This window comes from Sciurus vulgaris (genome assembly GCF_902686455.1).
Source record: "Sciurus vulgaris genome assembly, chromosome: 7".
NCBI classification, from domain to species: domain Eukaryota; kingdom Metazoa; phylum Chordata; class Mammalia; order Rodentia; family Sciuridae; genus Sciurus; species Sciurus vulgaris.
This window is the reverse complement of record NC_136467.1, coordinates 55781318-55797625: the sequence shown is the minus strand read 5'-3', so window position 1 is coordinate 55797625 and position 16308 is coordinate 55781318. Positions and strand designations below refer to the sequence as shown.

Below are 16308 nucleotides of genomic sequence, written 5' to 3'. Positions count from 1 at the left end.
GCCTGTAGCTCTGGTGCAGTCACTCCAAATCCAAGCGGCCACGCTCCTCCTCCTCCTCCTCAGGGCAGGCCCCGGTGTTCTGAGTCCACACAGCTCTCCTCGCCACTCCTCCCCTGGGCAGCCACTGGAGCCCCAGTGGTGTCTCCGAGTCCCAGCGCTGTGCCGAGCGGCCTCCTTTACGGCGCTCCCAGTTGTCTGAGTTCACTGCTCCAGCGGGGGGAGGGTTGTCTCACCGGCAGCTCTACTTCACAAAGTTTCCTGCATTCCGGGACCACCGTCCCATCCGGGACACCTTCCCAACGGGTGAGAGTCACCCGGCTGCTTTGAGTTGGTCCCAACTGTCTCAATATCTCCTCTTTTGAATCCTGAGTCCTGGAGCAACATGGAATGCAGCCACCCTCTAGGCCGTCATCTTGAAACCCTCCCTCCCTCCTTTTTTGACACAGGGTCTCGCTTAGTTGCTGAGGCTGGCTTTGAGCTTGCGATCCTCCTGCCTCAGCCTCCCAAGCTGCTGGGATTGCAGGTGTGTGCCCCCATGCCCAGCTCAAATGACTCTTTGATCAAATTTCTCTGATGACCTCTCATCTTCAAAAACCAATTTATATTTAAAGATGTGGCTCTCTGATCCCCTGCTCCATGAAGCCTCCCAAGATCACTCAATTCCTCCCTCATCAGTACCTCTTCAGTACCAGCGTAGCTAGTAAGTACATTAGGCTCCAAGACCCAGAACCAGAAACCCAACCAGTATGTCTAGGGTCATAACCATACCACTGTGATGTAAAAAAAGAAAGAAAGAAAAAAAGAAAATCCAAAACTTAGAAATAAGGTGCTGTGGGGGAGGAGGCATGTCCTGGTAAAGTCATCCTGGGGCTTTGTTTAGTGGCCCACCCATGATTTAAGTCTTGAGGGAAATCTATAGGCATTTGAATTTGCTATTTACTATGTTATTAGATTCCAAATACTATGAAGCTACACATTAATTTGTAGACTTCTGTCTGGTAGACAGGATCACCACAACAGTTATGTTTTTACTACCTTGTAAGCTATTAGCCAGGTGGATAGCTAGGCTAGAAATCTTTTTTTGTTGTTGTTGTTCTCTTTAGATATACTTGAAAGTAGAATGTATGTCGACATCTTACACATACGTGGAGTATAACTTATCCTAATTAGGATCCCATTCTTGTGGTTGTACATGATGTGGAGTTTCACTGGTCGTATATTCATATGTGAGCACAGAAAGTTATGTACAATTCATTCTACTGTCTTTCCTATTCCCATTCTCCCCTTCCCTTCATTCCCCTTTGTCTAATTCAATGAACTTCTATTCTTCCCTCCCCACTAAGCTAGAAATCTTATTCTAATTTCCTTTTTTTTTTTTTAATTGCATTTCTGGCCTCAAACCAGAGCCTTGCACACATATGGCAAGTGCTCTGCCACAGAGCTACATCCTCAGCCCTCATTTTAATATTCTTTTAAATGCTTGTAAACTCCCAGTTCTTTAACTGTTCTTGTATCATCTTTGTCATCATATTGGCTCTCTCCTGTAGGAGACAAATGATATTTAAATGTGTTGATTTTATCTTTACGAGTCTTGTTATTGAACCCAGGGCCTTGTGCATGGGAAACAAGCACTCTACCAACTGAGCTATATCCCCTGCCCTATGAGTCATAAGTTTAATGCCTCTATTTCCCTTTACTTAAAGATCGAAATGTTATAGTTTTGAACCATTGCTTTGATTGTTGTCTAGTAAAAAAAAAATACCTAACTTATGTTTTCCTTCAAAATATTTTGGAAGTGCAGGGAAAGTGGTCAGGTTACACGGAAGTAATTGTGTGTTCTAACTACTTCCAAAAATCATTAACCAAAAGCTCTCATAAGTCTTTGTAAAAATATTTCTCTTGTGGTTCTTCAAATGGTTATCATTAATATAGCTGCCTCACCCGCTACTGAGAGTCCCTAAGAGAAATAGACTTCTCTCGATAAACCTGGAATGTTGCTGGTAGAGTAGGCTCATGGTAAGTGCTAAAAGAATGAGTTTTGAATATGTGAAATGTTTTGGAATCTGTAAAGTGCTATAAAACATTTTTTGCAATACTCAATTACTTCTTTCTTAAATATTTACTTTCTTCTTCCTAGTTTGGAGGAGGAAATAAGAATTTTTTTCCATACTTTTCAAATTGGTGGCCTGCCATAAATAATAGTGAAACAGAAATGAGGAATTTTAAATTACTTCAAACCAGCAATGAAACTAAGGTTCATGTTCCTCTTGGCTCAGGTGGTCAGTTGAATATGATTTTTCCCCCTCTTTATCTAGAAATAAAAATAATTTCCAGAAACCCCACACTATGTTTTGATAGGAGCATACTGATTTGCAGGTGTTAAAGACTTCGCTACACCTGAGATTTCCTGGGATGTAAGGTTTAGAGCTGATCTTTGACAAGTAATTTAGCCCTCCAGCTAAATAGAATTATTACTTTCTATAATTATTTTTATTTCAACCCTAGGAAATATTTCTGCAAGAATAACTTGATTGTAGGAATATACTTTGGAAGATTTGTAGCTTGTACATAGATTTGTACAAGCTACAAATAGATTGTACATAGATTAAACACTCAGTGAGAGTCAGTATACGTTACCTTTGTACTGACGGGTTAGGAGCATCTCTGTCTTAAAAGCCTAACATTTACAATCAGCATAGGTTTCATTTTTCTAAGACCTTTATTTATACTCTGTGTCTGTGGTTTCTAAGGAACTTAATCAACTTCCAGAGGGCTCTAGAAACCTGTATTTTTATCAAGGACCCCAGATGATTCTAGATTTTAAAGTGTGTTTTAGAGGAGTAGTTTGAAATTTTGTTATGTCAGATTACACATACAATAAAATTAAATTTAAAGTCATATAATTGAACAAGAGAATTTCTTATGCAAAGTATTAATAGATACTTAAATATAATATGGTTGTGAAAATGAAAAAAAAGATGAAATAATCTGTGTAGTTGTAATCCTAAGATAAGTATGCACAATCAAAAGCTGTGCAACAATAAGAAACAGTAACAGGGCAAATTCAAGTACAAATGAAGACATTCTCTCAATTCCCATGTTTCATGGAACATGAAAAACCACCAGTCGTTCAGTCCTTTTCTGGTACATTGTTCTGTATCTACATCTCTGTGTCTGAACGGTTGCCCAAAATTTATTTCATTTTCTTTTTTTTTTTCTTTTTTCCTTTTTTTGCGGTGTTGGGGATTGAACTCAGGGCCTTGTGCTTGCAAGGCAAGCACTCTACCAACTGAGCTATCTCCCCAGCCCTTTATTTCATTTTCTGTGTGAACTCTCCATAAATAGATATCATTGGCTGCTGTTTTAGGAGCGGCTATCCTTCTGGGTGTCCATTGTTAGTCCCCACACTTATTTCATACCGCTGCTGTCAAACAGAACCTGGCTTGTCCTCACAGAGCCCCACTTAAGACTTTTTTCAAAATCAAATCATTTTTATGACTGTTTTTAAAGAACATAGAAATAGAACGGGGGTGGGAGAGAAAGAAAAAAAAAAAGAAAAGAAAAGAAAGAAAGAAAGAAAGAAAGAAAGAAAGAAAGAAAGAAAGAAAGAAAGAAAGAAAGAAAGAAAGAAAGACCTATATATTGATAAGTGTCCTCAACATTACTCACACCTCTGAACCAGATCTTATCAGGCTGGTGGAAGCTTCACAGGAAATTGTGACTAGGGTTTCCATAGCCCACCCAGAGAGAAATCCTGCTTGAAACCAGATAGTACAGAGCCAACTGCTGTTGGGACAAGTGAAATACTTCCTCCCCATCTGTTGTTGTTTTCTATTTTAAGGGAGGAGGATAGAAATTATGTGAGAAAATATCAAAAGTAAAAAAAAACCAAAACATTATTTTAAATTTCCCACTATTCTTTATATCTTGTCCAGGTCAAGTCTGATTTCTGCATGTAAGAGTAGGTCTTTATGAATATACTTCATGTTATCAAGTCCATGAATAATGAGGGGGGTAGGCGGGTTTCACTTTTGTTTTCTACACATCTGTGTTGTGAAAATTATTACCTAGAAACATAGATTTATTATATTTTAAAAAGCAGTTTTATAAAAACAGATTATGGTGAGATTTTCAGTTCTTTCCTGTTGTATATCAGTGGCTAGGAACTTGGCTTATCATCACAATCATAAAGGGGAGCTTTAAAGATACAGGTTCTTGGGCCACACCCTGGGAGAATCTGATTCAGGCCAGGGGCAGGATCTAAGAACCTAAGAACCTAATTTTAAGAGACTCCAGCAAGGGATTCTGATGAGCAGCATGTTTGGGAACCTATGGATTAAATTTTTAAAATGTTTCCCTAAAATGCATTTCTTTAATATTGACAACAGCGAGATACCCACAAAAATCAAGAGATTTTAAAGTGATTAATCAAATCAGCCACAAAGGGTCAGCCTTTCTCTACAAGCACTTGGCTGACAGCAGATCTTCCTGACAGTAGAAACCAAATTGGCAAGAGCAGCCAGGCGTTGATGTAAGCGTCCCCAGGAAGTGGTGACACCCATTTGCCTTTTGCCCCTTACAGCAGTAGCCGAGGGACAATTTCTTAGCTAGAGAAAACAGGATGGTACATGAGACTCTTCCCTAAATGTTCTCTGCCAAACTTGTGTCAAAACAAGTTGTCCTGGGACCAAAGCTAGCTTGACAAGGCAGCCATTGTGTTGATAAAGCCTCAGGCACAGGGTCAAAGTAGACCATTTAGGAGGGATGAGGCTGGGACCCTCAGTTCTGCTGCCCAAGGGAGGGAACACTGACTGCAGTTAGCTAGATAAACTAGAGTTGTTGATTCATTCGTTTAGTGAAAAAAAACCCACCAAGTTTTATTAAAACAATCACAAGTGTTCCTGCTGATGTCCTGTTTTGAGAGTTCAGTGTTTACCCACATCGAAACTGTTAAGTTTGCAACAGACAAATTTGAGAGTGATTGGTTCATTAGTCCAGATTATACCACCTCTATTTGCAGACAGCCCCCTGTGAAGTGGGCCTCAGTGTGCACGAGTTGATTGTGTTACCTAGCCAGGGGGTTCTGCTTCATCAAGTGTCTCAATGAAAAGGAATCCGCTCCTCCCAGCGCTCCTGACAGACTTCCGCAGGGACAACAAGGGAAACTTCTTTGGCTCATATCTATGCAGTTAATTTGTCCAAGATCCATGACCCAACTAATAACTTCGGTCCCAATAGGCAGAAAAACAACACTTCAGTTGGCTTGATGCAGTTTGAAAGCTAAACTCGAGAGTTAGGTAAAAATGCTGACCAAAATTCAAGTAAATGACAAATCTCGTTTAAGAAATATGCACATATTGTCTGCTTTATGGTGTAAACTACATTTGGTACAAACCAAATGTGCAAACAGATGGGCTTAATAACGAAGGAAAAAGCAGGGCTGCTCTCAGCTTTGTGAAGCAGAGCCTGCCTTAGGAGGTGCCTCTGACGTCAGTGTTGCTACATTTAGCAGCTCAGCAAAATACATGTGGGTTTGTTTTTTGGAAGAACATGAAAGGATTTTCCCCATTTCTTTTGTAAATATCTACCGGGCAAAGGATCTGGTAAAATGCCTCATATAAGACTTATTCAAGATTTTGCAAAGGTCACCCACTGTCCTAAGAGAACAACCTTTATTGACATTCTTATTACTTGTATCCATCAAGTCACTGTCTTTTTAACACTCTGCACTTTCGATATGACGAATTCCTTGGTTTTCAAAAACAGAACTTTCAGATGCTGGGCATTGTCAGAGCCTTTGCAAACACTGTCTGGCAGTCACCAGGCTCGTCCTTGCTTGTGCTGCCTTTGAAGTCATGCCGGTCACTGCACTTAGACTTCTTTTAGGGTAAGTGGTTGTTTCCAGCCACGCGTGTGCAGTGGAGGCTGATTTGTAGGCATTGCGTTATCAGAAATGAGACCTGGAATGTCTGGACAGTGTGGGCTGAGCGCAGAAACTCCCCCACTTTTCTAGCTCCTCATTTTTAATGCAATCCCAGCCCTTCGGCAGTCCAGAGATAACCAGTGACCTCTCTTTCGCCTCCATTCTCTCTGGGGCCCGCAGAGGATTGGTTAGGAAGGCTCCTCCGCCCCTTCCCCTGGCGCCTTTGTATGGCAACTTGGCTCCACAGGCCCTTTGCCTCCTCCCTGGCAGGAGGTGCCCTGTGGCTGTCTTCCCAGCCCCTCTGCAGGCACATTCCCAGTGGGTGCCCAGAGCATTTGGCCAAGCTGCTCCTTTTTTCAGCCTTGGCCTTGGTCTGCGCCCCTGACGGGGCAGGCGGCACAATAAGCCTGGAGCTTGTTCATTTTTTCCAGCTCCTGCTGCTTTGCCCTTGTGGAACTGGCTCTTCCCCCGCTCAGCATGGAACCCAAATGCCTGATTTATGTCTGCTGGCTTAAAAAAGAACCGAACACAGTGAAATTCTAGCATTGCCCTGATACTTTTGAGTGATAACCACATTCAGAGACATGTAGTGGGTGTTCAATAAATGATTATTGGTGTAATGGGTAGATGGATGGAGAAATCAAGTCTGGTCTCTTCTGGTTTTAAATGATTTTCTACTTAGATTTTCTACTTAGATTTGAGCCTCCGCCATCTCAGATTCCTCCATTTTTATATAGTTAAACACTTAGGCAAACTGTTGACCTGCCTTCTGTGCCCTGGGATTAATTAGCATTTTTTTTTATAGCAGTTGCACAGTCTGTCTTACAATTTGGTAATATTTTTCTGTTCTTCAAGCCACCTATAAACTCAAGTACTATTTGTTTAAAGGTGGGGAAGTTGGATTAAATGATGCAAATTGCAAATCTTGATTCAACTCTCAGGTGCAAGAAGTTTCCAACCAGAGTTTAAACAGGGCATTTTATTTTTATTTTTTTAATATTATTTTGTGTTAGAGTTTTTTCTTTTACATTTGTTAAATTGTAACTTAAAAAATTACAGAGGCAATTCGTTTGATATATAAGTGAGAAAATGTGTATTTTAAAGGAAAAATGATTTTTGTTAACTACCTCAGGATTTAAATATTTAAAAACTTAAAACTTAGTTTATACCTTTTTTTTACAGCAGTATGGTAAAAGAGAATCAAGTCAATCAAATGTAAATAAGAATCAAGTCAAACTAATATAAATAAGAAGTTGTGTATTGTAAAGAATGTTGTTCTGCTACTGAAAATAAAATGTTCCTCACTATTGGAATAATATACCTCAACTGAGGATTAGGCTCTTTTTTTTTTTTTTTTTTTTGTCTTTATGTTTTTTAGTTTTTTAGACCATTTCTAGGTCTACAAGTTTAGCAAAATTGAGAGGAAGGCATAGAGATTGACCATGTGTCTCCATTCCCCACACATCCACATTGTGTATCGCCTCCCCCATTATCAGCATCCCTCCTAAGTGGGAAGATTTAAACAGGGCATTTTAAATAATTTAATTTTCTGGTTAAGAGAGGATTCATATTTTAAGGCCATTTGCACTCCCTTCAGTTTTGACGTGTTCTTGAAAATCTTTCTAAAATGTTTTCCTTCGCTCAGTAGAAATAGTCCTCACCTAAGTAAGCAGAGTCTGCTGAACATAGTTTATCCCTTCTGTTACAGCTTAGTGGTCCTTCCCATGGACAACATTATGCACATCAGCTCTTTTGTTTGTGCTGGGGAATTAAACCCAGGACCTTGTGCTTGCAAGGCAAGCACTCTACCAGAGCTATCTCCTCAGCCTGTACATCAGCTCTTTTAAGATACCATAGAAGGTGTGGGAGGTGGGGAGGACTGTGTTCACTCTGACTGGCGTGAGTGGGAAGCAAGGTGAGTTCATGCAGAAGTGGTCTCACAGGGCCAGATGAAGCATTAGATGCTGGGCTTGATATTGATTTACTAGGTAGTGGAGGTTTTGAGCAGGGGGATGATGTAAGAGTTGTACTTCAAAAAGTGGTGTTTAGGACAGGCACTGTGGTCAATGCCTGTAACCCAGCTACTGGGAGGCTCAGGCAGGAGGATAGAAAGTTCAAGGCCAGCCTCAGCAACTTAATGAAACCCTGTCTCAAAATAAAATAAAATGAAATAAAACAAAGGACCATCAGTGGAACTGGACATAGGCCATTCTGTTCAGCACCATTCTGCTCCTTGTTTTGTTCCAGTTAAAGTAATTTTATCTACATGCCTAGGGGCCCATTCAGTCCCAGTAACATGCTTGCTCACTAGGGCACAATGTATGCTGAAGGAGGGAAAGAGCCTGGGTTATAACTGGAAGGCTCAGTGGAGGCCAGGCCTCCTAGAGCGGGTGGACCCCTGTGTCTAAGCCCTGGTTGGCTGTAGCAGTTGCTGGGCTGATTCCATTTTAAGCAAAATTAGAAAGTCAATGTGAACTGGTTATACTAGACTGCCTGCTTTAGGAAAAAAACATTCTCTCTCCTGATTCATCTTCATTCTGCTGTTTCAAAACCACATAGTTGTGGTGTCAATATGCAGGTTTGTGTTAAATTTAATAAAAATGTAATAAAAAAGGAGTGTTGATTTATGGATTGTTTTCCGATCTTGTGTAAGAATAAAGGAGTGGAAGACCATTCACTGATGAAATGGTTTCCACAGAGGAATTACAAATCAGTGACTGGGGTCTTGGTTTAATTTCTACAAATCTTTATAGGCTATTTAATTTAAGCGATACTTCATGGAGTTGAGGTGGACTGGGCTGCCGAACACCAGATAATCTCTCCATAGTACTGCCCCGGGCAGACCTCAGTTCAGTGGGAAAGACGTCTGGAGCTGAGGCTGTGCAGGCGAGATGCAGGCTCTGCAGAGCCCTCTTGCTCAGCCTGCGGCTTCAGGTCTGCAGGTTAGGCGAGGCAAGCCCCGGCGTGGGAACCAGGCAACACCACCTCTGCCAGCCTTCCCTGAGGCCCTTCCCAGCTCCCCAGATTCATGGAGAACATACTTGAAAAGGTGAAAAGAAAAGATTCCTTAGCCAACCCTGAGGAAGAGGACAGAAGCAGTGAGCGCGGCAGTTGCTGGAAGTTGGGTGCTGCGAACAGCACAATCTGCCATCCCCATTTGTTGATCTTGCATGCCATCCTTCAGTTGGCACGGCGGCTGCCAGGAGCCGCCCCCTCCTTTTTCCACCCCAGGCAGGGAAAGAGATAGTGTGGCAGTGTTAACTCTTCCCACCCTACAACCTAGGCTTTCTTCTTCCCCACGTCAGGCTTCACCCCCATCACGTTAGGCTCCACAGAGATGTTAGATTCAGAGTCTTAGAAGTGAAAAGGAACCGGGGGATTTCTAGAAAAAGAAAGCAGCATTTAGCCTGCTCACATTAGACCGTGTGACCATGGTAGAGGTCATATGAATTTTGAGAAATGATGGTCACTAAGAAAACCTGATTTATCTATAGTCAGGATTCTGGTCTAAATACTCCACACAGATCAACAGTGATAGGTGGAGGTGATTCAAGGCAGAGTAGCCTGCTGGGTTCGACTCAGAGAAAAACAAGCCCAGAAAGGGAAGCAGCAAGGCCTAGAAAGAGGGAAAGGGCTGGGCAGGGGGAGGGTACAGCCAAGCATGCTTCAGAATATGGCAGTGACATTTTGGGGGTAAATCGATTAGCTCTGGTAATGATTTATAGTAATCAGAATGAACCATTTATTAAATTCCTCAAGAAGGCATTTAATATCCTCATGTCTTTCCAGTCTTATTTAATATACTTTTGTGGAAATGAGAGAAGAGGACAATCCAGGGACCGTGGCAAAGTCCAAACATGGTTAACATCACTGTCACTGCTGGCAAATGTGTGAGGGAGATTGCTGTCCTGCTGTGAGAGACTCTGAATAGCTTTGTTCAGATGACAGAAGTGGGTCATCACTTTTAGTGGATTAGTTAATTTGTGTATGTAAAGCCTCACATCAGAGTCTGGCACATCGTAAGTTCTGTGTTAGTTGCTGCTACTACTACTGCTATTATTATTATTATTATTATTATTATTATTATATTATTAATTATGATTTTTTGGAAGTAGAACTCTAGAATGTCTTGTCAGAAAACAGTGAAGCATTCACAAAAATTTTGCTCACAGTCCTCAGCTTAGAAAATATAAAACAGAAATTTCCTAAGGAGCTCAATTCTTGAGAATGCTCTCTGTTCTTGTGAGAAAACTGATTTTTCTGTTGGGTCTGGCCCTAGGAGAAGCTATCGCCTCATCACACTCCATCCAGGGTCCGGGAGGAGCTCAGGAATTACTTGAAGGGATCACTGGGTTTATGGGAAGTGGGATTTGAGTATTACAAAATCAGATTGTGTGTAATTGTTCTAGATTCAAGGGCCACACGCTTCAGCTTCTTTGGGGAACAGCCAGGTGATCAAAGAATGACCTGGTGGTGCAGATCTGTAGTTTCAGCAACTGGGGAAGGCCAAGGTAACAGAGTGCCCTGAGTTCAATCTCCAATATTATGGGGGGGATTTTTCTTGAGGGGGTACTAAGGATTGAACTCAGGGTCACTTAACCACTAAGCCACACCCCCAGCTTTTTTTTTTTTTTTTTTTTTAAATTTAGAGACAGGCCCTTGCTGAGTTGCTTAGGGCCTCACTAAATTTGAACTCTTGTTCCTCCTGCCTCAGCCTCCCTGTAAGGAATTCCACAAAAACCACACCAGACATGGGAAATCACATAAGGGAGTTTATTAAGCAAACAGAGTGTCTCCCTGCAGGGTAAGAGAGAAAATGAGAGGAAAAAAGAAAGGAAGGAGAAAGGGTGTGTGCAAGAAAGTGTGTGAAACCGAGGAGGAGAAAGAAAGTGAGTAGGAGAGAAAAAGCAAGAGAAAAGATGGTGGTGAAGCTATCTTTAAGAATCCCACCAGGCTAACAGGGGACCAATAACGGAGAAGGATACTTGCAAGCTGACTGATGAACCAATAGCTAGCTAGGATGTTCACAGACTGACAGTAGTTGGGAGGCGGGGAAATGGCTGCAACGGAAAGGGTGGGGAGAGCAGCTTTGTACATTACACTCCCCAGCCTCCCCAGCTGTGGGGGTTACAGGAGTGTGCCAAAGTGCCAGGCCCCATCTATACCTTCTTAAGACTCCTTTTGCCCACCCTGTCCCTCTCACACAGCATGTTCCTTTGCCTTTTCAAGGTTGAGTTCAAGTTCATTCTTAATAACTCTGTTGACCTCTCTGTTGCTCACTGAAATGTCCTCTTTTCTAAACAATTCTAAGACTGTGGGTGTGTCCCACAGTTTATAGCCATTAACTAATCTTTCACTGATAATACTTAAAAAGGTTCTATGTGATACCTGAATTGTTACTCAATTTAACTTGTGCCTTGCCTGTTTCATCTCACTCACTATCACAATACCATATTTGCCTCATTTTGCAAATGAGGTAATAGGGACCCTGAGGTTGAGTCAAGTCCCTGTGTGAACCTAGACCTGGCTCCAGAGCTGAAATTCATAATCCCCTTTGCTGTCTGGCTCTTGGTTGGCCATTTTAGTCTTAGCTAGCTGTTTCCCCACACGTTAGCCTTACCTTCTCAAATAGATTATAAACTCTTCAGAGCACTGTATCCCATCCTCCTTGACATGTGTTCCTCTAGGCTCCGCCCATGGGACATTATCTAAGAACCGAAATTCTCTTTCCCAGGGTGGAGCAAGCCAAGGGTCCTCCTGATTGGATGATGGCTGTGATTGGTTGAATGCTGTGAGTTGAACCATTTCCCAAAATGAATACTGTCCTGGATCAGCTCCAGTTCTTGCCGTAGTGTTAGGCTGTGTCCTGTCTTAATGTTGGCAAATGGCTCCCAGCTGCACAGCAGAGCTGTGCTGATTCTCTGCCAGTGAGTGTCCGGGAAAACTTTTTTTTTCCCTTCCTTTTTCTTTCTTTCTTTCTTTTTTTTTTTTTTTCTTTTTTCTTTTTTTCTTTTTCTTTCTTTTTCAAGAACAAGAAGGAACAAGTTAGTATTGGCAGAGTAGTTCTAGGCAAATCTAGAAGTTGTCCTTTGTCCTTAGTCCTCCCTTCTTTTTGCCCTACCCAATACCCCATTACCCAATGCCTCTGGGATCCTTACCTTGATAAAAATGGTTCTGTGAGCCATGAATGATAAAAATGTACCCAGTCCTTTGTGTTTGTCTGCTTAAATCAGCTGATAAATACCAATCTGATAAACAAAGTCAGGTTTATGGTAATCCCTTCTGGCCACACATTTGCATTTTAAAAGAAGATAATCCCTTATCTGTTAGAAAAGTGGCAAGGTCAAAGAAGAGAATACTAAATGACACTATAAGCGAGAGGCAGGGAGCAGATGTAGAAAGGATTCCAGAGTCTGGGTAATCCTGGGTTTCAAATCCTTCTCCACCCCTCACTGGTCATGTGACCTACAGTTTCTCCAGGACTCAGTTTCTTGTCTATAAACAGACACGGTGCAGGGCACAATAATAAATGTTGTCACCCAGGCCAGGGGTAGGCCTCAGTAAGCAGTACTTTAGTGTGGAGAGCTGGCCTAGCCTGTGGGAGATCCTGGGTTTGAGCCCCAGCACCACAAAAAATGAAATAGAGTCTCATCCTCCAGATGACTTACTTCCCGTTGGGGCTGGTGGGTAAGGCTTTTACTCTGAGCATGAGGAAGTTCTCAGTGTCTGAGGGGCCCTTCATCCTCAATCTGATTTAGTGCTCCTTCAATGGCATTCGTATGTAACACAGTGGTTCTCAACTGGGCATGATGTTCTGGGAGACACTTAGACATTTTGGTGGTCAATCTGGAGAGGTGCTACTGGCATCTAGCAAGAAGGTAGATGGCTTCTAAACAATGCATAGGACCCCCCCCACACACACAATAACATATCCAGTCCCAAATGTCTGTAGTTCAAAATTAAGAATCCTGCTTTGACACAATACACTTTTGGGAAATGCCTGATTTTTAGAAACATAGTGCTTTAGCAGGAGGTTGATTCTTAGAAAAAGATTTAGATGCTCAAGAAGTCTGTTAGTATCCAAACTTAGAATTATATGACACATTGTCCTACTCAACTAATTGTTCTTTAGGGAGAAAAAGGCCACCCAGAATTGAAATTCTGAAGGATGAAGGATGTGAAGTTAACAGCTCTCGCTGATCACATCAGTCAGTTTGTATTCTTTCATTGCCACCAAATCCTTTTAATCTCCTGTCAATTTGCACTCATTTTGAGAATCAAATACCGCAGGAGTTAGTAACAGCCAGACGTGTTACATTTTATTATTAATTAAATTAAGAGTAAATTAAATATGACTGTTTTCTTTCCAATCACTTTGTCTTATAACTCTTTGTCTTTCATTTATTGCAGGATCTAGTCATTCGAATTGTTTTTATTCTTGGCAACCTGACGGCAAAGAATAACCAGGCTCGGGAACACTTTTCCAAGGAGCAAGGGAGCATCCAGACTCTGCTGTCATTATTCTGGACCTTCTACCAACTCGATCTGCATTCGCTGAGGCAGGCACCTGCAGGGGCTGATCAGCCCATCTCGCAGAGGCCACCGTCAGAGGCGGAGGACGTACTCATCAAGCTGACCCGCGTGCTGGCCAACATAGCCATTCACCCACGCATTGGCCCAGCTCTGGCCACCAACCCACAGGTTGTGGGCCTACTGCTGACCACGCTGGGTAAGAGCCAAGACCCCAAGATGCTTCTGTGGCCAGGGTGTGGTGACGGCTTGGCTCAGTTTAACAAACCCTCTTAGCTATGTAAAGGAACATTCCTCTTCTGGTCAGAACTGCCTTAAATATAATCCAGGTTTTAAAACAGAAAAGAAGAAATAGTAATGTAGATAATTGCTGAAATCCACTGAATTGTGTGCTTTTAAAGAGTGAATTTTATGGTTGGCGAATTATATCACAATTTAAAGCAATTCTATGAATCAAATGAACAAAAATTGGCCAAACTAACCAGAGTTTTAAAATCCCAAATTTTTCCTCAGGCAATCCACATGATTAATTTATTTTTTCTTCTTCAATTTTTACATCATCTGTGATTCTGTCTCTCAGAACTTCAGGTCTCGTGTTTCTTCCTATATTAGTGAACTGGGGCAGTTCATATTAGTGGGGCAGCTATAACAAAATGCTGTAGGTTGGGTGACTTCAGGGAAGTTCATCTCTTACACTCCTAGAGGCAGGGAAGTTCAAGATCAAAGTTTCTGGTATGAACTCCTGCTTCCGCTTGCAGATAGCCATCTTCTTACTGGGTGCTGTAGGGCCTTTCCTTGGTGGAAGTCCTTAGAGTAGGGAGCAGAGGAGGTCTTACTGGATTAGGACCCTGCCCTTATTGATCGCATTTACCCTGGTATACTCCTAAAAGTCTGGTCTTCAAATATAGTCACATTGAAGGTAGAACTTCAGCAGATGAGTTTTAGGAGAATATAATTCAGTCCATAAGCCCCCCAATTTCTACTTAAAAAAAATTTTTTTTGTGATTCTACATATCAAACCCAGGGCCTTGCACATGCTAGGCACCATTATTTAAATTAATTAATTAATTAATTTATTTATTTATTAATTATGGAACTGGGAATTGAACCCTGGGCCTCACACATGCTAGGCAAGTGCTCTACCACTGTGCTACACCTCCAGCCTTTTTAAAATTTTAAGACGAGTCTCAGTGAGTTTGCCCAAGCTGGCCTTGAACTTGTGATTCTCCTACCTCAGCCTCCCAAGTAGCTGAGATTACAGGTATATGCCACCAGGCCCATTTTCTGTTTCTACTTTTCAGGCCTGTCATTTCCCATGGGCATCTCTGTCTGCAGGTGTGAGGGAAATTAACTGCAATCCTGGGTAATTCGTTTAACCAATACTAACCAGACTCATGAAAGATTTTGTTGCTATGGAAGGGGTTTAATGTCTGACAAAGATGATGTTTTAGGGTAATAGGTGAATACTCCCTACACCAGCTATTCAATTTTAGATCCATTTATTGAGTTGTTGCCGTATAAACAGCCCTATGCTATGGGTTGTGGCTTTGGTTTAGCCTGCTCAGACTGCCACGGCAAAATCCCATAGGCAGGGCCGCAACTGAGACAACAGAAATTTATATTTTCATGGTTCTGAAGACTAGAAATACAAGATCAAGTTGCCCGCAAGGTTGGTGTTTTGGAAAGCTCTTCTCCTGGCCTATAGTTGGCTGCCTTCTTGCTGAGTCTTCACAGGATGCAGAGAAATTGCTCTGGAGTCTCTCTTCCTCTTTTAATTTGGCACCAACTCTATGGGATTGGGGTCCACCCTCTTGACTTCAGTTACACCTCCTCACAGAACCTATCTCCAAATAAAGTTCCATTAGAGATTAGGACTAGGAATTTGAGGAGGAGGAGAACACAGACATTCAGTCCACAACAAGCCTTAAAATATGTAGGCTGGTATCTGCTTTCGTGGGACTCAGCGTCTGTGGTGGAGGAATGTCAGCTGTGTGGGCCGGCACCACACCGCTAATGAAAAGTTTTAGTGACCAAGGCACAGATGGGGCAGGACAGCTGAGGGGCTGAACCCTGAGCACAATGGTGGGTGTGTTGTTTATACCTTGTGAAGTGACAATGCCTTGCTTCATAATAGAGCTTTATGGTTTATAAAGCACCTTTTTGTCTGCTACCTCCCAACACTGTGAGGATATGTTTTTATTATTGCCATTTAACAGATGAGAAAATAGGCTCTGTGAATGTAATGACTTCATGGGTCACAAAGTTGCTCAGTGCGAGTCACTGAGTCCTAAATGTTACCTGTCTCAAGAAAAACAGCAACAACAATATATTTATAGTGTTGGTACTGGGGTTTGAACCCATGGGTGCTTTACCACTGAGCTACATCCAAAGTTCTGTATATTTTTTATTTTGAGACAGGTCTTGTTAAGTTGCTAAGGCTGGCCTCAAACTTGGCAGTCTCCCTAAGTTGCTGGGCTTAGTGGTGCATACCACTAAGCCCAGCTCAAGAGAGGCTTCTTCAATTCTACCAGAGACCTGCCCCCATGACTTACCACTTCCACATAATAACTAAAAAAATCTACATATTTAGTCTTGAACTCTCTTCCAAGCTGCTGACTGCACATACAGCCATCTGGGAGAATACGCATCTAGCTATTACAGAAATTCAGTTTCTGTTATAACCTTATGCCTTTCAGCATTTGGATGTAACTTGTCCCTGTCTGCTGCACTCCTTCACCTTCCAGAGGATCAGCCACTCTGGGTGGTGTGTCTCAGCTCAGGGTGAGAGATACTTAGCTTCAGAATCAGCTGCGAGACTATTAAAATACTTTTTCCAGTTTTTTACCAGGACTGAC

At 42.0% G+C, this 16308-nt stretch overlaps 1 protein-coding gene across 3 annotated transcripts in view; it reads left to right on the top strand.

Moving 5' to 3' along the window:
• The window catches only part of ARMC2 (armadillo repeat containing 2), a 133788-nt gene that overhangs the window by 85675 nt on the left and 31805 nt on the right, over positions 1-16308 (top strand). For all 3 annotated transcript variants that reach the window (XM_079149119.1, XM_079149120.1, XM_079149121.1), the window contains one exon: positions 13334-13652. In XM_079149119.1, the coding sequence (XP_079005245.1) occupies positions 13334-13652 (319 nt within the window). The remainder of the gene's footprint in view (positions 1-13333; positions 13653-16308) is intronic.